Source organism: Akebia trifoliata, unplaced genomic scaffold (assembly GCF_017979445.1).
Source record: "Akebia trifoliata isolate Shusen 1 unplaced genomic scaffold, ASM1797944v1 Contig00079, whole genome shotgun sequence".
NCBI lineage: Eukaryota > Viridiplantae > Streptophyta > Magnoliopsida > Ranunculales > Lardizabalaceae > Akebia > Akebia trifoliata.
This window is the reverse complement of record NW_028236831.1, coordinates 19,261-42,407: the sequence shown is the minus strand read 5'-3', so window position 1 is coordinate 42,407 and position 23,147 is coordinate 19,261. Positions and strand designations below refer to the sequence as shown.

The window sequence follows — 23,147 nt, the reverse complement described above, 5'->3', positions numbered from 1 at the left end:
AATGTTGATTTAGAAAATACTACTAAGTTATTAATTATGGGAAATGTGTAGCACCTTAGTATTTGCCCTACGTGTTTTGTCCTACATTAGTTAAAAGTTTTGAAATTGGCCAATTTTTGGTGAGGATGATCATTATGGTAAGTAAATTATCTTTATAAAAAATCAGCCAATTCTGAAACTTGTAGTCCCATTTTTACAAATTGTAAAATCCTGGACTGTCATTTTTTTTGTAAACTATTTTTAAAGGGATTAGAAGTTTCAAAATAAACTGATTTTTGGTGAACATAATCTCCTCATCATAAATATCATTCTCATAAAAAATCATCCCATTCCAAAACTTCTAACCCTTGAACATTTAAGACAAAACACATAAGGTAAAACATAGGATAAATAGTAAAGTGCCGAACCCATTAATTATTGAGTCATGATGAATGCGCACAGTTTTGGTACACGACTGATGTGGCAAGAGCATAGAACCATAAATCTTTTTCATCGAGATACATAGATAAAAAATGTGTGATTCGGTACCCTCACCACGTCAGCCGTGTACCTAAAGTGTGTGCGTTCATCATTATGTAAAGTTATTAATTATTTGATAAATTTCCCTTTTGTAAAGTTATTAATTATTTGATAAATTTCTCGAGATCAATGAAATAACAAATTCCAACAGTTATTTTTTTTTTTTCAAAATCAAGATCATCAATCATCGTCTGTACAAGAAAATTAATGAAACAATCATAAAGCCTTCAATTCCTGTTGCAGAGCTTCTTCCAACCAAATTTCAGATTCCTCCATTAAATAAGGACTCAATCTGAACATTAAAACACAAAACTCCATCTGATTAAGTGCCCCATCGCCATCTATGTCTCCTTCCTTCAACATGTTCGACAACTCCTCATCTCTCAAGTCTTGCAACCCAAGAACACCAGCGTTTCTCTTCAAGCTATCAAACGTGATCAATCCCTTATCACTGTCCATCAACAATTGAAACCCATTACAGAGCTCTCCAATCAGTCCTTCCCCTCCCAATTTATCCGCCATTGTCGGCAAAAAATCCTCGAAATTGACAGAATTGGGTACTTCCATTAGAGATATCTTGAGAAAGAGAAGAGTATGGAAAAATAAAATTGAGTTGAGATTTGGGTTGAAAGAGTTGGTTTTATAAATAAATAAATAAAGAGAGAATTTGGGTTCGAGGAAGGAGAGGTCGTGAACGCCAACCAAGGTAAAGGTGGTAAGAGGTTGGACGATTCTTCAGGAGGGGTAGAACCGGAAACTTTAGAGGAAAAGAAGGTTCCAATCTACTTTCCTTACGGTTTCTAGGGGAGTACTTATCCAATATTTATATATAGGCTATAGATAGACTCAATTTTAAAATGAAAATTAATAAAAGTACCTCTGATTTTTTAATGAACAAAAATGCCCATTATGCTAGTCCAACATACCTTTTATTAGGTCATTATATCACTAATGATTACATTGGTTTGGGTGTGAATGAGTTAACGATGTCAATGGATAGCCGAAATCCGAATTCGAATTTGAAAAATCGGATATTATCCGAAATTTTTGAATATTAGATTCAGATTCGGATGTTATTGTAACATTAGAATGAGTTTCGGATACGAATTCGGATGTTATTAAATCCGATTCCATAATATCCGCTTCGATTATAAATACATGTGTTACGTATTCATGATACACAACAAAACTTATATATATATATATATATACTCTCGTGTATTCAAGTTTCGCAGCGAAATTTAACTTGAAATGTTTATCTTCTCAACCAAAGACGCAGAACTAGGTGGGTTTCGACTGTGCAAGCTCCACATAGTCACCCTCTTCTCCAATCGGCGAACATCAAGGTAGGTATTTCCTACCTCTCTCTCTTTCAAAGTAAAATTAAAACCCTTTTTTTATTATTATTGTGCGAGCTCCATAACCACCATCTTCTTTGACCGGCGAACATCAGGTAGATACTTCATTTATCTCTCTCTCAATAAAACCCTATGTTTTATTCGAATTTTTCATAGTTTTTTTCAAAATTCAAAGTTTATTTGATTTAAAATCATTTTTTTTTCAAAAATCAAAGCTTATTTGATTTTAAGACTGAAATACGTTGAAGATTATAACTTTTGAAGTTGAAAAAATTAGGAAAATCAATTTGATTTTTTTCGATTGAAGATGTTGGTATACATCGAATCTAATTTTGTTAGGGTTTTTATCAAATCAGATATTATCGAATATCCGATATATTTTTCAAATTCGAATCTTGGTTAACGATACCCGATCGGAGTCGAATTCGAATTCGAATATCAATATTTTTTTTTTATTCGAATTCGAATATAGCACTATCCGATCAGATAGCTATCCGTTGACAGCCTTAGAATCACTACAGTAAAATAGGGCTATAGCGATGGCCGCGATAGTCACTATAGGTACAAAATAACGTCGCAAAAGCATCTAGTGACAGACAGGGAGACCGTCGATAGTCATCGCTAATAGTCCCAACGCTAGTTATATCGACTGTCAACAATTCTCGTTAGGTACAGGACTTATAGCGACAACCGCTATTGGCCATCGCTATAGGGTAGTCTTTTTATAAAAAAAATTATTCTTCAACTATGGTTTTGGCTGTCGCTATAAAAGCTTTTGGAAAAAAAAATTATTTTTACACCAACCCTCTCATGTATTGCTGAATATTGAAAATACCCCTATGTTTTGAAATTGATGACCTCGACCCCAACTATCAATATGAAAAGACCCAAATGCTCTCTCTACTAGAACGTATTGTGTTACTACATACATAGATTGATATAAATTCTCACAGAATCCAACTCACACACACACATAATAAAATGTCACCGGAATCCAACTCACGCACAGGCACACACACATACACTCCAACTCACACACACACACAAAAGTGTGCACACATACACACACGCGCGCAAACACACACACACACACACACACATATAACTACCTATCAGCTTGCTCTCCTTTGTCAAAGAAATCCAAGAACACAAAAACTACAGAAAAGCAACCTCTTTAGCTCAAAATAGATAAAAATGTATAAAGTAAGTTAATAACTCCTTTGCTAATGGAATCAAAACTACATAAAGTCATCAAAACTTACACCATTGAACTCCTTAAGAAAGACAACCCAATGAATATGAAAGTTTCTTTTAAACCACCGTGATGCAATACACTTGTCTTTCAACTATATGACCATTCCTCTCCTTACAAATACCCAACTCCATTGACAGTGGGAACATCTTCCACATAGTCCTCTTTTGAAATCAAAATCCTCCAATATTGACCACATGATTAAGGAGAAAGTTAAAACGTATTGAGATTCTCAGGTTCTTTTAGCCATAAAATAACTTAATTTCCACTTCTCTAATAAATAAATACATAAAGACTTGACAAATAAATACTAAAACGAGAGAAAGAAGGTAGGAAACAGATAAATAAATATAAGAGAACCTGCTCCCTTAAGATAAGAAGATGTTTGATAAGGAAAAGTTGCCCATCCATTGGTGATGACCTCTTTGTAATGGGTTTACTTGCTTTCTGTAGCAAAAAATTAAGTAAAGTGAAAATAACAAAACAGAGCCTTCGACTTATGAACCAATAATTCAACACATGGTCTTGTGAGAAGCTCAAACCAAACTTACAAAGAATAGTTCTGTGCCTCAAGGGCACTGATATACCCCCGAAATATCCATAAAGGAAGACGGCAATACGGGTTTACAATATCATACTTATAGTAGTGATTCATTCAAGACTTACAAGTAGATATAGAATATTTCAGTATTTTGATTACTTGTTTACAGATCATACTTATTTTGGTTACGGATTTACAGTATCTTACTTATAGTGGTGATACTCAATGTATGATTTTGCTTGATTGAGTAAGGCCCATCTTGTGAATATGGCTGACTCCGTTTTGGTTGCCCAAGTGTAGTTTGGGCAACTCACCCTGTTCCGACCTTTTGAGGGGTCAAAAGGACAACGTGTGGGGGGGTGGCGTCCAATCTAGGTAAGAGACTATACTTTTTCATTTTTGGTCAGGGCTATACACCTTTAAACAGTAATGGATGTTAGAAACTTTTTTGGGCAGACTATAAGCAGGAAAACTCAAATGCATGTTAGGAACATGAATTGATAGGATGTGAAGTATTTAAAAGAAAAGAAAAATACATTCACAGTTCATCCAATGTCTATATGGTTTCAGCCTATTTACTATGCTTAGAAGCAAGGAAGAAAATATTTCAAAATAAAAATTACAAGACACTCTTTTCAAGTTTTTCTTCCTTGCTTGTTTTTTTATCATAGTGGAGAAGTTTATTCTTCGCGGATGTAGCCACATCGATGAGGTGAACCACATGAGTAAGAAGAAATTATTCAATGTGCATTTGGTATGGGATATGGAAGTGAATTACCGATGCTCTATAAAACATGATGATTTCATCTGGTAGGGCACTTGTCATCCTAATATTTTTTGACAGTGTTTTCACTAGTAATATCTAAATCCTATATAAACGAGTATTGACAACAATGTACCTTCCCTTTTCATTTCCTTCCCCCCCGGGTAATAAGTAAGCTTTGAGGGTTGGCCTAGTAGCAGGCCCAACTTTGATTTGCTCCTCAGGAAGAGTAGGTCAAGTATTTGAAACCCCACGAAGCTATGAATTTCTTTGGGCTACCCTCCAAGGTATGGTTGACCCTTGATTCAACCTGTTGCACGTAGGACTTTCCGAAGGGGCAGTGTGTGTGACTATGGGATTAGTCCCACTCAAAGTGGGGATACCCACGATATAAATAATGAAAAATAAAAACACAAAAAAGAAGAAGAAAGCTTTGAGGTTGGGATAACCTTAGGATTGTCAATGGGTATTGTCCAGACCTGTCATGGATCAGGTTTTGGTAGTGTTACTACACTAGTTTAACTATCAGGCGGGGCCACATTGGTCCAATTCAAGTTTAGGAGTTTTGTCTGATGGTCCACCCAGCCCATAAGTAATATTGTAATATAAAATAATATATGTATATAATTATAATTATAAACCGAGTAAAATCAAACAATTATGCAAATCTAACTACCAATTAAAATTCTAATCTACAATTTAAAAAGCACTTAAAGGCTGCTTTGAGCTTCTACTCGCTCCCCGCCAGAGCAGAAGCCTAAAGCTAATTCAAACAGGCCCTTAGAAGATGAAAAATAGAGTAGATATGCAAAGAGACTTTCAGACACAAAACTATACAGCACTGGGATCCAGCAGCTGCTTTTTTAACCAAGGGAGGAGGGGAAATATAAGTCACCCTGAGAAACCCACATCCGACTGTAGACACCCCATTTTTTGCATTCGCCTGATTAATCAACTCGTTAGTCTGATTGCAACGGTTCCCAATGATGGATGATTATTCCAATGCTTTATTTGTTATTAGATATGTTTCAGAAATTCAGATGAGGTATCTCAAACTAATAAAACTATAGAAACCACACTACGCTAGGAAAATATAACCCCAAAAACGTAGAAATCATCATCTTGTAGACAAAAAGAAGCTTCATGATAAAAATTACTAAAAAATGACCAAATTACCAAAATACCTCTAATCTCAAAACATCCCTAAAACCTACATTACACTTAGGAAAATCCTTTCAAACACATAAAATAACAAATTGAAATCAAATAAATCATTTTGCCAATTTTCACAAAATTTGACAAAATTACAAAAATGCCCCTCATGAAGTTCACGACCATTTTACACAAAAATTTTCATAAATGATAAAAATCAATATTCTCATTGAATTCCTTACGAAAAATCGATTTTAAAACATCCTTGAACATTGAAAAACGACTTAAAACGCAAAAAGTCATCTCCGAGGGTAAAACGGTAATTTTACAATTTTAATAATTAAAAATTCTAAAATTAATAATTAAAATATTAATTAATGTAAAGTGAAATCCTAATTAAAATTAAAGTCAATCAAGTAAGACTCAAGTCAAAATCCTACAATTAAAGTCAATCAAGTAAGACTTAAGTCAAAGTCCTCAATTAAAGTCAATCAAGTGAGACTTAAGTCAAAACCCTAATCAATCTAATAAGACCAAAGTCAAACCTTAACCCTAATATAATTCTAATTAAACCCTAACCCTAATAGAATTCTAATTAAACTCCAAAACTATTTAAAACAATTCTAATTAAACTCTAACTCTATTTAAAACATTCTAATCAAATTATAACTCTATTTAAAGCAATTCTAATTAAACACTAACTCTATAATTCTAATCTAACACTAACTCTATCTAAAAAGCATCTAAAAAATCTATAAATAGGGGTTCCTCCTACAACCTATTTGCGTATGAAAAAATAAACCCTAAAAAAAGTAGGTCAAAAAGCTTCCCTAGCCTCCCATAAACCCTAATTTTGAAGCCCTAACTCCTTACCTAACACCCATACCCAAACTTTAGCTCAAAAAACACCTAGAAACTCTTCAAAAACACTTAGAAATCCATAAAAAGGTTAAAAAAATTCAGATCTAAGAAGAAAATACCTCGTCTTGGAGATTTGAAGCGAATCCGGTGACAGAACAAAGCAAGGAATATTAATTAAGAGATCTCTCCGCCAGATTTGAGGAACAAAAACCGTTGCGTTCGTAAATGTAAGTATTTTTATTTTATTTTATTATTTAGGTCTTTTTAGAAATGTAGTTTATTTGGAAAAAGTAGAGACTGGCGTTTGTAGGGCGGGGTTGGTGCCTAACACCTTCCGACCCTGTAACGTGATCCCCGAACTTTAGTTTCTTATTTTTCGTAGATTAGTGTTATTTGCATTTTAAAGTCAATGTTCAGTTCCTAGACCGTAATAACTAAGTGGCGACTCCCAAACCTCAAAAATCAAAAGCAAATCCGCGCACCCCGCGGATCGAGGGCGCTTTCACCGACGAGGCATTCAACAACAAATAAACAAAAGAGCCAACCCAACAAAGAGGCCTCCAACCTTTTTGTGGGATATATTCACATTTTTCCTTAGGAAACACTGAAGAATGAATCACCTAAACCTTGGTAAAATGTATAAGTGAAGTAAATTAAGACGGACCAATAGAAAAAAGACTATCTCAGGACTTGGGAACCTTTATCCTTGCACTAAGATAACACCTCATGCAAGCTAGGACAAATGATTGAGATGGAAGATATTCAAAAGTGATGGGTTTGGCATGGGAGATCAATGGTGCCACCAATGAGGACTACTTTAGTGAATTTGAAGACTCCACAAAGGCGAAAAGGACAAAGATGGCATGGATTAAGATAGTTAAAAAAAAAAATGAAGACATAGCACAGTGATAGAAGATAAAGATCAATACAGAATTGAATGCCAAGATGTAGGGGATGAAAGCGCCCTTGATCCGCGGGGTGCGCGGATCCGCTTTTGACCTTTGAGGTTTGGGAGTCGCCACCTAGTTATTACGGTCTAGGAACCGAATATAGACTCGAAACGGATTAAAACGACTAATCTACTAAAAAATACTAAGTCCGGGGATCACATTACGGAGTTGGAAGGTTTTAGGCACCAACCCCGTCTGGCAAACGCCGGTCTCTACTAATTCCCAAGTAAACTACATTGCTAAAAGACCTAATAAAACAAAAATAAGAAATTTATACATTTTCGAAGACAATGGTCTTGTTCCCTCAGATCTGATAGAGCAGCTCCTTGTACAGTACTCCTCGCTTCGTTTTGTCTCCAGATCTGATTTCTGATCTCCGAGGCAAGGTATCTCTTTCTTAGATCTGGATTCTTCGGATTTTTTTTATTTATGGATTTCTGGGTGTTTTTGAAAGGCTTCTAGGTGTTTTTCGAGCTAAAATCGAAGTATGGGTGTTAGGTAAGGAGTTTGGACTTCAAAATTAGGGTTTATGGGAGGCTAGGGAAGCTTTTTGACCTACTTCTCTTAGGATTTATTTTTGGATACGAAAATAAGGTATGGAGGCTCCTATTTATAAACTTTTTGGTAGAGTTAGTGTTTAATTAGGTTTCCTTTAGGATTTTAATTAAGGTTTTGACTTAGTCTTATTAAATTGACTTAGTCTTATTACAGTTTTAATTTAGATTTTGACTTTAGTCTTATGAGATTGACTTGATTAAGGTTTTAATTAGGGTTTTGACTTTAGTCTTATGAGATTGACTTGATTAATTTAGATTAGGATTTTGACTTTTAGTCTCATTTGATTGACTTTAAGATTTCGACTTTCGTCTTTCTTGATTGACTTTAATCTTATTTGATTGACTTAGAATATATTTTCGAAGAACCCCCCTTTATTATATCTTTAATTCTTTGGGCCCTCAGATGGAAGGGTCCTTTAATAAATATCTAGGCAACCATCAACAATTTTGCCTGAGATCATGATTGATCGATTTTTTGGTTCAGATTTTTAAATTAATTTTATTAATATTTTACTTTACATTATTTAATGTTTTATTTATTAATTTCAAAATTTTTAATTATTAAAATTGTAAAATTATCGTTTTGCCCTTGGAGAGGACTTTTTGCGTTTTAAGTCAATTTTTGATGTTCTATGATGTTTTGAAATCGATTTTTCGTAAGGAATTCAATGGGAATATTGGTTTGTGTCTTTTATGAAATTTTTTGTGCGAAATGGTCGTGAACTTTATGAGGGGCATTTTCATAATTTTGTGAAAATTGGCAAAATGATTTATTTGATTTCGATTTGTTATTTTATGTGTTTGAAAGGATTTTCTTAAGTGTAATGTAGGCTCTAGGGATGTTTTGAGATTAGGGGTATTTTGGTAATTTGATCATTTTTTGGTGATTTTTATCGTAAAGCTTCTTTTTATCTGCAAGATGATGATTTCTATGTTTTTGGGGTTATATTTTCCTAGCGTAGCGTGGTTTCTATAATTTTGTTAGTTCGAGATACTTCATCCGAATTTCTGAAACATATCTGGTAACAAAATAAAGCATTGGAATAATCATCCATCATTGGAACCGTTGTAATCGGATTGACGAGTTGATTAATCAGGCGAATGCAAAAATGAAGTGTCTACAGGGGGTCATCTGGTTTGCTTGCTCTTTGTTCTCAGGACAATCTCCTTATCTCATTTCTTTCAGTTTGTTTTCTCTATTTTCCTTTATGATTAAATATATACTTTTAAAAAAGAATAAATTACCAAAACAGTAGAGTTTTGGAAATTATTTACCAAAACGGTACACTGTAGCAAATATTTCCGAAAATGGTAAAGTTACCATTTTCGAAAATAATTTTTTTTTACCAAAATGGTAAAAATAGTAAGAACATAAATTTGTGTACCGAAAATATCCCTTTTTGTTTTTAGTATGCATTTACACTTATAACCCTCACAATAACTTAAAATTCAAAAAAAACTTAGAGGAAAAGCTAAACTTCATCTTCTCCATCTCTAAAATCCAATGTACAGTATAACCATGGCCAAAAGGAGTTTTGATTGTAACGAGAGATCTCCTCACAACAACTTAAAATCCAAAAAAAATTTAGAGGAAAAGTTGAACTTCATCTTCTCTCCATGTCTAAAATTCAATGTACAATATAACCATGGCCAAAAGGAGTTTTGGTTGTAACGAAGAGATCTCCATGGTACGCCATTAAAATTCTCCTTTGCACGAAGCTTTTCCTTTTTACATATTGTAGTCAAATTCTTTTTTTTTTTTCAAATATTAAAAATTGTTCACTTTCTTTAAAGATAGGGACGTCCTGACCCCTGCTCCTTGTTCTTATTCTTTCTTCAACTAGAGAGAGAGATAGAGAAAGAGAGGGGCTTCTTTAAACGCTGAGATAATCTTCGATATTTATTTACTTTCTTTGAGTGAGAGAGGGAGGTTCCTACCTCTTCGCGTCTTCGACCTCTTACGGAGTTTGTTCGAAGGAAAACCATTACAAATGAAACCACAGTTATATTTTTATGATTTTGGAGAGGACTGATTCGTAATTTCAGTCAAAATTAAGAAAAGGGTATTTTCGGTACAAAAATATTCCCTTTTACTATTTTTACTATTTTTGTAAAAAAATTATTTCCAAAAACGGTAACTTTCCATTTTCGAAAATATTTGCTACAGTGTACCATTTTGGTAAATATTGCAAATGTTGTGGCATGTTTTGGTAAATCTACCTTTAAAAAAACTACCAATAAGGGTGTCCCCAAACTATGTTTGCACCCATACTCATATTTATAATCCATATTAGGGCAAGAATCACATCAAAATTAAGCCTCAACCACCATTTTCTCAAGGTTTTATTAACTTTGGGCTAATCACCCTTTTAGATGTCAGAGACATCCAAAATGGTTTTCCTTTTGACATTAAGATCAGTGAAGATTTTGAACGTTGTTGTCCATTTCATTGCTCGTGCTGTTGTTGCAACCCAATGAAGACAATCTTATTCTACTTTTTGTTTGTTTGAATAAATTGAAATGAAAGCAAATTTAGTGTCAAGGGTAGGGGGTAAGTAACCAGCTAAAAGTAAAAAACACTTTATGCATAGCCGAACCTTTGAAAATAGGGCATATAAAAGATAATGAAATGGAATTGTTAATGGCACAGACTATCACAAAAAACATAGCAATAGAAACAAAAGGAAGAAAAAGACCTAAGAATTACCACATGTACAAATAGAGCAAGGAAAATTCAGTAAAAGCCAAAAGTACATAATCAAAGTAACCTTAATCTTTCCATCTTGGGATCCAGATGCAAGCATCTCTGAATCTCTACTAAAATCGACACAAAGCACAATATCATCATGCATCATAAAAGCATCCTGCAATAGTTTACTGATTTATGAACTGCCCCTTTGGAAAGTCCTATGTGCAACTGGTGGAGTCAAGGGTCAATCAAGCCCTGGAGGGTGGCCCCAAGGAATTCATTGCTTCATGGGGTTTCGAATCCTATTATGTGAGTGAAATGAACAGAAAAATTGGTAAGAGAATTTAAAATTTTGAAATGAGTATCTCTAACTAGGAATTTCATTGGTAATCCCACAAAACAAATGTCAAAGTTGCATGTAAATTGCTACGAACAAAAATTAAGAAAATAGTGCCTAGATAAAACACTAGCAAATGTTTGTAGTAGTAAAAGCAGTAATGTGTTATCATGGTCAATTGTTATTGGTCCAGGAAAGTCAACGAATAAAATATGTAGATTTGAGAGGCATCTCCATCGTGGATATAACAAGTTTAAAAGAACTCACATCAGCCTGGTATTGAAGACCGTTCTTGAGCTTCCCTTATATATGGTCCCAAACCTAGAATGACTCCACAAATCAAAGAGAATATGATGAACCAAAACAAAAATACATCCATAATAAGAATATTTTCCCGTAAAATAACCTCAATAAATCCATCAACAGAGCAAGAAACAAGGAACTGTCCATCAGGCAACAAGCGAGCACATTCTGGATGACTTTTCTTCCCAAACTGCACGGAGGCACCCCCCAAACACATTAAGGCGGAAACATATATGGTTGAAATATGTTTAAGCTTATATAATTAGGGTCATGTCGTAGTGGAGAAAAACTTGAAGACTGAAACAAAATGGTTAAATTGAGAAGTGCCAAACGTATAAACCGAACAACCAGCATGTGTGCCTTCTTTACACTTTTATGTTTTTTTATACAACTCAAAAAAACAAAAGCACAAAGTTATCATTTGATTAGAAGCAACAGTGAAACATAGTAACACGAAGCCAAGCACCATTTTATAAATTAAATAACACCCCATACACATAACGGTTGCATAAATTTTGCACTTATTAGAATAGATGGCATTGAATGTGTTAACAAGAAAATATATGCGGCTATACTTTACCTTGATTGTGTGCCCAAGAGTAGTTGGATACATATCATCTTCATCTTGTTTCATTGCAGCTGTCCCTCGAAACAAATCAAACTGCGTTCCTGGGGGCAGCAAACCTGAAATAGCCGTAGCACCATGGTTCATCAAGATGAATGAAAATGCAATTTTTGAACCCACAATAGGTATTGGATGTTACACGAAGTCAAGTCTGCATGTCAATGAGGGAGCATGAGAGATGTGTATGGTCCGTTGATTTTTCATTAGCAGATCCAACGAAATTGGCCAGTGGAAGTGATGACGGTTCTGGTAAGCTATGGAATATCAATCAGGGAATTCTATTTTTGCACTTGGTGGATGTCATCTTTGAAACTAAGTGTATGGTAGTCATCTAATTATCATTACTATGTTGATTCCAAATTTAAATGTATAATAAATTATTTTTCTCATGTTGTGTGCCAACTGCAGGGAGGAAATGTTGGTATAATCAAAACAAAGGCCAATGTTTGCTGGGTTCAGTTCCTTCCAGATTCTCATGTTCTCTTGCATTAGGTTATGCATATCATAAAATCTATTGCTATGATCTTCGTAACACACGAATGCCTTTGTGCACATTAATTGATCACAGTAAGACTGTGACTTATGTCAAGTTTTTAGACTCAAAGACTATTGTTTTAGCGTCCACGGATAACACGTTGAAGCTTTGGGATTTATCGGCATGCACATCGCGAGTACTTGACAATCCTCTCCAAACATTCACAGGGCACACAAATGCAAAGGTGCTCATCATATTGAATTAAGATTCTCGGTTCTCATAGTGTGTATTTGTTTCTTTTATGACTGTAGTTCAAGTTTGTTGCCAATGTACCTCTGTTAATTTGCTATATTTTTTAAACTTGTTGGAGGTTATGATGCCACGTATTTGTGTTTGATACTGGCGTGTGTTTTATATGTATTTTTCCCTTGGTTTCATATTTTCATTATAAATGATTATTTTTCTCATGATCCATTTTATGGTTGCTGGAACTTCTGATAATAGTTGGAAACTTGAGATTATCGTAACCACTACCATAAATTTTCAACTTCCTTTCCTATTTTTCATCATTTACTCATTTATTTAACTTCTCTGGTTTTATTCAATTTCCTCATTTATTTGTTTGAATTGGCATTGTTAAATCTTTGATTTTGTGATGTGGGGGAACTAGACTATGAAACTTGTGTTTAGTTTGCTTGGGTATGGTTGAGTTTGACAAATAAATTATAAGGCAAGAACAATGCACAAGTAATTGCTAATTTTATTTGTTTGCATCATAGGCACATTTTATAGTAATACAAAGGTTTTTCATATTGTCAGGTTATCCCGATTATGACCAAAAATACAGATCCTTATATTTTATCATGTAATTGCTAATTTTACCTACCAAAAAAATAGAAATGCACCCCTCATGTGGTTTCTTAAATTTATCCCTGTTTCCTATACTGGTGTATGTATTTGTGCTTGCATCTTAAATTGTGATTGTAAACTTGGAACTGTTCTGCTTTGGTTTGTGCAGGATGGATGGAAAATTGTTGTCCAGAGGGACAACTGCAACCTATACAATTGATTATTCTGTTAAATTTAAGGATCATCTGTTTGATCATCTATGCCCACTACTTACAATCAGGCTGCTTCCGTGGAGAATTTTTAGCAATCTGAAGTCTTCTATTTTGTATGGTGAAATTCTCAATGAAGACATCATGCATGGTATGCTATCATGGCTTACTTTATTGTATTGGCACTTTTTTTTTCTCCTTTCAATCAAAAGCTTCGTCTGAGTTGTTGATTGAACCAACATCAATGTGGTCATTGTTTTTTAATGCAAAATTCTGTAATTGTGGTTAATGTCGACTAAAATTTCCTTGACTTGCATATTTAACATAGGAGGGAGGTTTGGTTTTTATTAATTATTGAAAGCCTATATAAGGCCACAAGAGTACCCGGGGGGAGGACGCAAGAAAATTGGGATAGTTTATTTTTCGTTTTACTAGACTAGGGGTCTTGGGTATAGGTTGGCTCCCTCAATTGATCCTTTTGGGATCCATTTTGTATGAAACTCAACCATTTTCAGGTTTATTTGGATAATACAAGGGTGCTGTATTTTTACTTGTGCATTTGTTTGAATTGGCATTTTCAGGTTTAGTTTGTACATGTGTTTAGTTTGCTTGGCTATAGACGAGATTATTTAGTTGTGGATGATGCAGCATAAACCTTGTTTCCTTGTGAGTTCTTCTCTAGGCATGCAAGTTTTGTGCATATATAGAAGGAAACTACATCAAATAGATGCTATTAAAATAGGCAAAAAACACTTACCTCTCTAAAATGAAAATTCTGGATGGTTTTATGTTTCTTCTGGCCTTGACATAGAGCATTAGGGCATTCTTAATGTGGTTCTATGAAGAAGGGCTCGCTGAAACTAGAGAACAAAACATCACAAATGTTGTTAGTGGAAGCCACCCTATTTACACACTTTTACAGATTATTACTCATTTTAAAATATTGCCTTCCTTGCTGCTACCCAGACCAAATCTGATCCAGGTGGCATCAGTGCGTATGATCACTCTCATCTGTTCTTCCAAAGGCTGAACATGACTGACCACTTCTCGAGGTAAGTACCCCTCTTTCACCAAGCTCAAGCCGGCCAACATCTTGTTTGTGTTGCTGATGAGCCACTCTGTTCCACTTTCTTTACTACTAGTTTTATAATCATCAACATAGCATATATTCTAAATCTCCTTTTTCAGGTTAGACTTCTTTATTATTTTATATATCACCTGAAACTTCAACAAATGCTTTTTAAAATCCCATTCAGCAACTATGTTCTTAAATGGGTTTGAAAGTGATATCTCTTCATTGATGTACTTGACAAGAGAATACACACTCATGCAGTTTTCAAAGAATGGGTCTTTCAGTAACTCATTTGCAGCGGGTCTCTTTTTTGGATCTTTAGCCAGGCAAGGACGGACCATTTCTTTGAATACTTGTGTAATCAAAGATGAGTAATGGGCTTCCCATCCTCGTAAAATCAGACACGGTCAAAGGTTGGTCATTTTCAAAGAAGAGAGGAGGTTTACCAAAAATGAATTCTAAAGCGGTCATCCCAAACAACAATATGTCTAACATGACGACGAAGTCTTTAGCCATCTCAAAATCGAATCAATAAGAATATCTAATCTAGGAAACATTAGCAATGTAGGGGAAATCCAAACCTTGAGAAAAATAAGAGGACACGATAGAGCGGAGAGAGCCAGAAGAGATAAAAGGCATCACGACCATTTGCTTCTGATTTTGTTTTATTTCTAAGCAATTATGTGACTCAATTTCATTAGTTAGTGCCCAATTGCTTCTATTAGAGCTTGTTTAATAATGAAATTTCAATATATAATATGAATTTTGAGTTGTTTAGTTTAATTTGGAGCTTGGTTTATGATTATTCTTTTATTTTTTTATTTTTCTGATTTTTTTTATTATTATTTCGTTTATTGTGATTGGTGAATTAGAGGACCGTGCTATTGTTTGTTAAACCTCTAAATTCGACGGCTATACTTTATGGATTTTTGTTATTTTTTTTAAGCTCATTCTCTAATAATTTGATAGTCCAGGGCTGTCAAACAAAAAATTCTACAAGAAAATATTTGACAGGATGGTCCGTCAAATTTCTCAAAATTTGACGGGCTAAGACTGCCAAATATAGGCTTTTTTCACATAGTGTGATAAAGTAAGGTTTGTTGAGAAACAAACTTCACAAAATAAGATTCTCTGGGAGTTGTCTGAACGCTACGGAGGTTTTTGTAATAAAAATGCAACATTTAGGTCTGTCGGGTAAATCTGTCTTTTTATAAATAAAATCTTGAAAAAATAAAACTCACAATTTCACGGGTTGAACATGTGGATGGTGTGTGACCACCACAATAATTTTTATATTTTGAGAAAGAAAAGTCTTTCACAGTTGATTAAGGCTAGCCTTAGTAAGATTTCAAATCTTAATGGGACATTGAGAACTCTTTTCTTTATGTAATTATAGGGTGAAAAGAAGGATTTTTGTTTACTTGGGGTTTCTTTGAGCACACAAATTTCATATCTAGCTCTTTCATTGGAGTTTTCTTAGAACTCTAGACATTACAATTAAAAAAAGTAGGGTTTTGTGGGTTTCTGAGGGAAAAAATTTCAGATCCTTCTAATTTCTTTTACTTGGAACTTCTTAATTTGAGGACACAGTATCAAACTCCATTATTTTCAAGTGGGGATAACTCTAGTGCAGGTGTGACTTCCATGGGTTTAAAAGAAGAAATCAGATTTGTATAATTTCTTTTACTTGGGTTTTCTTAGAGAATACAAACATATGCATTATGATTTATAATTGTTTTAATTTCATCTTCATACTAATATTTAGCCCCCACAAGAGAAATTCTCAGGGTCCACCCCGGATTGCATACCAAAGGACCCGCAGATGGTATTATGGTCATTCCAGAGGAAATTACCTTATCAAGTGCCTAAAAACCTAGAGTTGTGAAATTCTCTAACTTACATGGTAAATAAAGGGTAAGAAGATTCAATTCTTTGACATCCCTTCAGAAGTAGAGGGTAAGGTGATTTACTAAACTACCCTCAGTTGTCTATTTTTTCTTGGAGTCGTGTGATGTAATTCATTGAAGACTTTGGAAAGGAGAAGAAAATGTTGATCGTAGAAACTGAGTTCTCTACTCCTTGGGTTTTACTCCACACCACGTGGATGAAAACTCTTTTGAACCCATATATGCACGAACCACTAAATCTTTGAATAATATTGACTAGTGATCTTTAGACTCATTCCAACATTTGTTATCTTGACGATGGGTAGTATGTTGTAAAATTTAGAGTTTTATTCATGTATTTTGTTGAGGGCAAGATCTTTCAAGTGTTATTTGTAAAGTATAGAGATTTCCTCAATTGGTGAAATACAAGCTAAATGAGCTTTTTTCTTTTTTGTATAAGTTGAAAGTCAAAACTTCTTTTAGTTTTTTTGTTTATGAGAGTTGTAATGATAACTTTTCAAATCTTTAGTCCCACATCAAATAAATATAAGAATAGTGTTCAACTAATAAAGGATACCTCTCTCTCTCTCTCTCTCTCTTGGATGTGAGTAAGAAAGAAAGTGGGCTTCGAGTGCACATAGGGGCCAAGGCACTGTGTGACTACAGCTAACCCGCCTGAAAATCTTAGTGTGCACGCAGCGAGGATGAAAATATCGGATTTAAGCCTCACGTGGATGGGCGTGAAAGGCCACTTTGATTTTTCTAGTAAACGATTAGTAGAAAGTGAGACTGTCAAACCTTGGAAACTAGATGTCTGGACAGGTTGTTTCAATCTTGAGGGGGTGAAATTGATTTTAAGGACAATGGTTTCTTCGTACCTCAGTCAACAATAAGTTCTTCCAATTTCTTCCTACTTTTATATTCTAATATTATTTAGAATCTGTTTGTTTCAAGAACATAGAATTAGAATTGTTCAACATAGTCTATTGACGATAAATGAGACTAGTCATTGGAATCAAAATCTATTAAAGGTGTCCCAAACATTTATAACAATATTTTGATGCCCTCCTATGACATACGCTCCCTGACTGGCATGTGGTAGAACCATAGATTTTTTTAATTGGGATACACAACTATACATCCCCATAAATATGTGCAGTTGTGTATCCAGAGGAAAAAAGATCTATGGTTCTAACCCATGCCACATCAGAGAGCATATGTTAGAGGGGACATCAGAAAATCACGACTCTCTGTAAAAGTAAATAGTCATGATAATTTGACTCCTTTGGCGTGGTAGTGCATAGAACCAAAGATTTTTCTCTATCCTGAGGAAAAAATCTCTCATTCTATGCATTGCCACGCCAGGGGAGTATATCAGAGGGGGAGTTACAAAATCATTATTCAAAAGTAAAATACTTCATTTCTATCAGATTTATTTCTTCAGGTTAATAGAAAGAGCACAAGGAAATAAGAAAGAAGAAAGAGCCGTGATAAATTGACGCGGCAAAACCTACGCGGTTTGTACGTGGCTGACGTGACAAGAGGACAAAACCATAGATCTTTTTCTTCAGGATACATAAGGAAAAGATCAACCGTTCTATGTCCTTGCCACGTCAGCTGCGTATGTTTTGCCACGTTGATTTATCATTAGTCAAAAAGAAAAACAAAATTAGAAGAAAAGAAAAGCAGTATAATGCTTTTCTTTTTTCTGTTAGATAATGAAGAGAAGTAGTAGAATGCACATTCTTTTTTGTTCACCAGACTTGGTTGGCTTACACACCCAAGTTTAGTCATATTAGTGATTTTCAACAATTAAATTTTATTATTTTCTATCTAGACAAGATCAAGAACAGTTTTACGCAACTATAAGCTTTATTTTTCCAAAGATACAAGATGGTTTACATTAATGTTGCATTTGCTACACAAAATGGGGGTTTTGTGAATTTTATCACCCACCTTCCACGTTTAAGTAAGTCTATCTTTAAACCAGTTTGTTGTAAAAGCTCATAATTAAGTGTCAATTACATACAAGAGAAAGATATAAATTTGAAATGTTTTGAGACAATCTTCTATCGACCCCCTAACAATGTAATAGTTACTTTATTTGATGAACAAAACATATTCTCACTTGATCCTGAACTTCCCTCAGTTAGACCTCTTTCATTGTAGAAACCAGGTTGTTTAGGTTTGGACAAACACAATGTGAAAAAAGCCCAAATTTGACGGACCAAGAGGTCGAATTAGCGACGAATTTTTCATTGTCAAATTTTTATTTTTTGACAGGCTGAATCTGTCAAATTAATGAAGGATGAGAGAAATTCGACAGCTCTAAGCCATCAAATCTGGGAACATCAAGAATTTCAACGGTCTTAGACAGTCAAAATTCAATTTTTAAAATTCGTGGGCCTTGGCCCGTCAATTTTTTCTGTAGAATTTTTCAGTTCTCACGTAATGAAAATTGCACCCTCAGTACCCAACATAAAAACCACAGACGACATGGTTGGCCTGTCTTCCAGGCGTTGTTGCACACACAAAAGATCGACATGGATACATCTCAACACTTGAAACTTGGGTAATTGACTCCCCATCGATGAATCCATTAGTTCACGTGCCTTGGTCTTCATTCCACAGTTTCCATGCCTAAAAAAGAATCCAATTACCCTTTAATCATCAAATGATAAAATAGTGAAGTTAGGAAGAATATGTTCATCTCTACACTTACATGTCCTATTAAGGTTGAGGTCATGATCAGGATGAAAAAATCCTCTGTTTTTCCTTCCACTCACTATCTCTAGAACCAAAACACCGAAGCTGAAGACATCGGATTTTATTGAAAATAGTCCATCTATCGTGTACTCCGGTGACATATAACCACAACATGTCATCATTCAAGAAAAAATTGTAAGCAGCAAAGTGGATGAATAAAGATGTAAGTGTAGTGGTACTTACTATGTTCCAAGCACCCTATTTGTATTTCCTTCAGTCTGCTTTCCTCCAAAACTTCTTGCAAAACCGAAGTCTGAAATTTTGGCGCTCATCTCACGGTCTAATAGAATGTTGCTGGCTTTGAGATCTCTATGAATAATTCTCAATCTTGAATCTCTATGAATATAAAGAAGTCCTTGAGCTACTCTTATGATGATTTCGAAGCGCTTTTGCCAATTGAGTATTGTACTTCTTGCCTGATCTGCACCATTTTAACAAAAAAATTTAACTTGAGCTTCTTTGGATCCATGGACGATAAATTTTAACATAGTTTTGAGATTAAGAGGACCTAACCAAAAATAAAGTAGTCCAAACTTTTGTTGGGCATGTATTCGTAGATTAACATCTTTTCTTCTCTCTCAATGCAACATCCCAGAAGCCTATAGAGGTTCCGGTGTTGAAGTTTTGCGATCAAAATAACCTCGTTCTTAAACTCATTGAGGCCTTGTCTGGAATTTGTCGAAAGCCTCTTCACCGCTATTTCTAGTCCATCCAATAGCTCACCCTAGAGATTTCATAGGTGAAAATAACTATAAGAAAGATCATATATATAACATTCACCATATAATTATTTATGTTTGAGCATTAATTCAATCAACATTATGGAAAGTAGAATTACCTTGTAAACAGGACCAAAACCACCCTGACCCAGCTTACAATCAGAATTAAAGTTATTAGTGGCAGTTGCTATGGTAGAAAAATCAAACAGAGGTAAGTCCATCTCATCCATCTGGCTTTCATCTGTGTACTAGTTTTTTTTTTTAGTTGAAAAACAATTGAAACATTTGTATTAAAAGAAACAAAATGATGATGGCAACCAAATGATTGCAAAAGAAAAATGTTGGTAAGGGAAGAGATGAATCATTTTACCTCTTTTCTTTCTCTTGTTCTTCCAAATAATAAAATAGATGATCGAACAAAAGATAAGCATCCCCAAAATAACTGGTACTGATATCACAATCACTCGTTTTTTCTTCTTGGTTGAATCGCCTTGTACATCTACATTTCCATCATGACTAGAAAGTTAAAAACACACACATAAGCTTGGCTAATTACCTTAGAATAACAATCTCATAGAGAACGAAACATAAATGATTTATAATATAGGCTTGGCTTCAGTAATTTTATATAACTTGGTGTATTTTCAGGCGAGCACAATTTTCATTTTCAAAGGATCATGGCCTAACCTAAGTACAAGAACATGAGATTTAACCCCACATTGATTTAGATGCTACAAAATTATCCATAAACTCTGTTCTAATATAGCATATTTGATGCATTATATCTATTGCTCTGTCATCATATCTAATATATATATATATATATATATATATATATATATATATATATATATATATATATATATATATATATATAATTTTTTGGCTTATCGTGGGTGTCCCCACCTTTCAGATTAGACTAATCCCATGGTCACACGCACTGCCCCCTCAGAAAGTCCTACGTACAGATGGTAGAGTCGAGGGTAAACCGGACCCTGGAGGGTGGCCCCAAGGAATTCATTGTGTCGTGGGGTTTCGAACACTTGACCTACCCTTCCTGAGGAGCTTATCAAGGCTCGGCTTGCCACTAGGCCAACCCCTTGGGGCTGTCATATCTAATAATATGTTATGTTCCTTCATCACATATTCAATTGTTTTGTGAAATTGATTTTGTACCTTTTTAAAAGACAATAAAGATAGAAAAGACTCTAATGACTTGTGTTAGATGGAGTGCCAATAATGACCATCCATACCGGTTACTTCTGGAGCTGTCGTTCGAACGTAAAGATCTTGCCCACCATCTATAACTTGTTTAATATCAATCAAATCTCCATGCCATAGGACACAGCCGCTGCCTGCTCCTCTAATATCAGAATTAGCAAAAGCTGTACAAGAACAATTGTTCAAACAGACCACCTCGCATTCGTCGAGACTCATTTTCTTGTTCACCCAGGACATCGATGTATCAGGCAATTTCACAGAAGAAAACTTTACAAACGTATCGTTATCATAGCATATAGATTGTCGTCTATTTAAGCATCCACCTGACGGATCAATAAATCCCCAATCGTGTGAATATGGGGGCATAAATCCCATTAAACATTGGCACATAGGTGAGTTAACAATATCACAAATACCATAAGCACCACACTTGCCATAAACATCACATTTTTCTTTCGGCTCTGATAATATAATGTCCCACTCCATGGTCTGATTGTTCCATGTAAGGTGCTGGAGAAGGCCAGACGGATTCAGCACAAACCTCGAATGCATCGCACGTACAGGAATGTTGGTAATATATTCGTACAAGAAATACACTTCTTCCGAATTAAATACGGAGACTACATTGGGAGTCATCTTAGGAGTGCCGCTAAATCGAAGCCCATTCCATGGTCCACTACGAAATTGCTCGACAGATCCTTTACGAAGAACAAATTCAGGTAATCCTTGAAGTTCAATGCTGTAAGTGAAATCACCAGAAGAAGGATCGTCCGGACTCTTCCATGATTTCAATTTCCTATTCAAACCAGTTCTTGGGTTGTGTCCGAATCTCGTGTTTTCTAACACTGTATCGGATGGATGATCGATACTCTGCCATAGATAGCTCTTGGGATCATCATTGCCTTCAGGTTTCAAAATAAGATTCCCCGACTCCAAGAGCTGAGCAATTGTACTCCCGACATTGGTGTAATTGGAAGACGACCAAAAAACACTATTGGTTCCATTGACAAGTAGAACAAGATTTCCATTGATGTCGATCTTCAGAACTCCTCCCGATGAGTCTTTAATGGGGTTGTCTCTGTTTGCAACCCAAACTACTGTTTTGATTGGGATGTTCTTGTACCATATTCCCAAATATCGGTTCTTCGAATTTCCAGAACTGAAGAATCCTAATTCGAAGGTTTGGCCTGAGGAAACTAAGGTTTGATTGTCTTTAAGGAGTTGACTTGGAATTAGAGTATCGACTGCAGTTGAGAATTTTGAGAAGAAAGAGAACAAGGTGAAGCTGAAACAAAGGAAGAGAAGACCGTCCATTAATTAAGAGAATATTGCTAAGATATCATCTCAATTATAGCACATAATGGAACTTTTTTGGTTTGTTCACGAGAGTAAGTCCTGCAAACTTGTAAGAACTCATCCAAGTCAAGTCAAGGTTTCACCTTCCATGATATAATTTTGTTACCACACAGGTAAAAATGTGGTATACTTTTCAATGATTAGTGTACTCTAGGCTTTGATTCCAACATTTTTTTGTCTTTGGGGGCCAGTATTTATGACCATGAAGACAAAATACTAAAATCAAGTGGGGTAGCCGCGATAAACAAGATTTGTCATTTGCATTAAAGTCTAATACTGGTGTCCCAAACATTTACGTCAATCAATCAAAACTTTATTAGTCTTTTGTGCATTTTTTTTTTTGAAAGTAATAAAATGTTTCTTAGGGTAAACACTTTACTATTTAATTCATATCAGACTTATTTCTTAGGGTAATAAGTGATAAGTTTCCGGGGTCCGACTCAAAACCATTTGGCAATGAGCGGAGAGGCTCAAGTGCTTATAAGGAGAGAGATATAGCAATGAGTGTCCGATGTGGGACTAAACTTAAACGTCCCCGTGTGGGTGGGACTTGGCCAAAGTACATGGAGATATGAATTGGGTGATATGGAAGTGAGAAAGGCCCACTCTGATACCATGATAAGTTTGAAGGTCCAACTCAGGCCCAATTGAAGATGATTGGAGAGGCCCAGGAGCTTATAAGAAGAG

At 35.0% G+C, this 23,147-nt stretch overlaps 1 protein-coding gene and 1 pseudogene across 1 annotated transcript; both read right to left on the bottom strand.

Moving 5' to 3' along the window:
* Positions 1–735: 735 nt before the first annotated feature.
* LOC147382031 (calcium-binding protein KRP1 pseudogene) lies at positions 736–1,041 on the bottom strand (annotated as a pseudogene).
* Positions 1,042–2,175: 1,134 nt separating this feature from the next.
* On the bottom strand, positions 2,176–22,418 carry LOC147382030 (G-type lectin S-receptor-like serine/threonine-protein kinase At4g27290). The gene is made up of 10 exons (XM_086429673.1): positions 21,118–22,418; positions 20,254–20,399; positions 20,003–20,124; positions 19,678–19,888; positions 19,348–19,585; positions 14,198–14,300; positions 11,863–11,966; positions 11,386–11,472; positions 11,247–11,300; positions 2,176–3,576 (listed from the first exon to the last, which is right to left on the bottom strand). Exons 1-6 carry the CDS (start codon positions 22,416–22,418, stop codon positions 14,267–14,269), a joined length of 2,052 nt encoding a protein of 683 aa, XP_086285799.1. The 3' UTR covers positions 2,176–3,576; positions 11,247–11,300; positions 11,386–11,472; positions 11,863–11,966; positions 14,198–14,266.
* Positions 22,419–23,147: the final 729 nt, after the last annotated feature.

Coding starts and splice junctions, on each gene's coding strand:
- LOC147382030 (XM_086429673.1), bottom strand. CDS start 22,418: ATGGACGGTCTTCTCTTCCTTTGTTTCAGCTTCACCTTGTTCTCTTTC. Junction 20,125..20,253: donor GAACAAGAGAAAGAAAAGAG/GTAAAATGATTC, acceptor ACTAGTACACAG/ATGAAAGCCAGATGGATGAG. Junction 19,889..20,002: donor GTTTTGGTCCTGTTTACAAG/GTAATTCTACTT, acceptor TGAAATCTCTAG/GGTGAGCTATTGGATGGACT.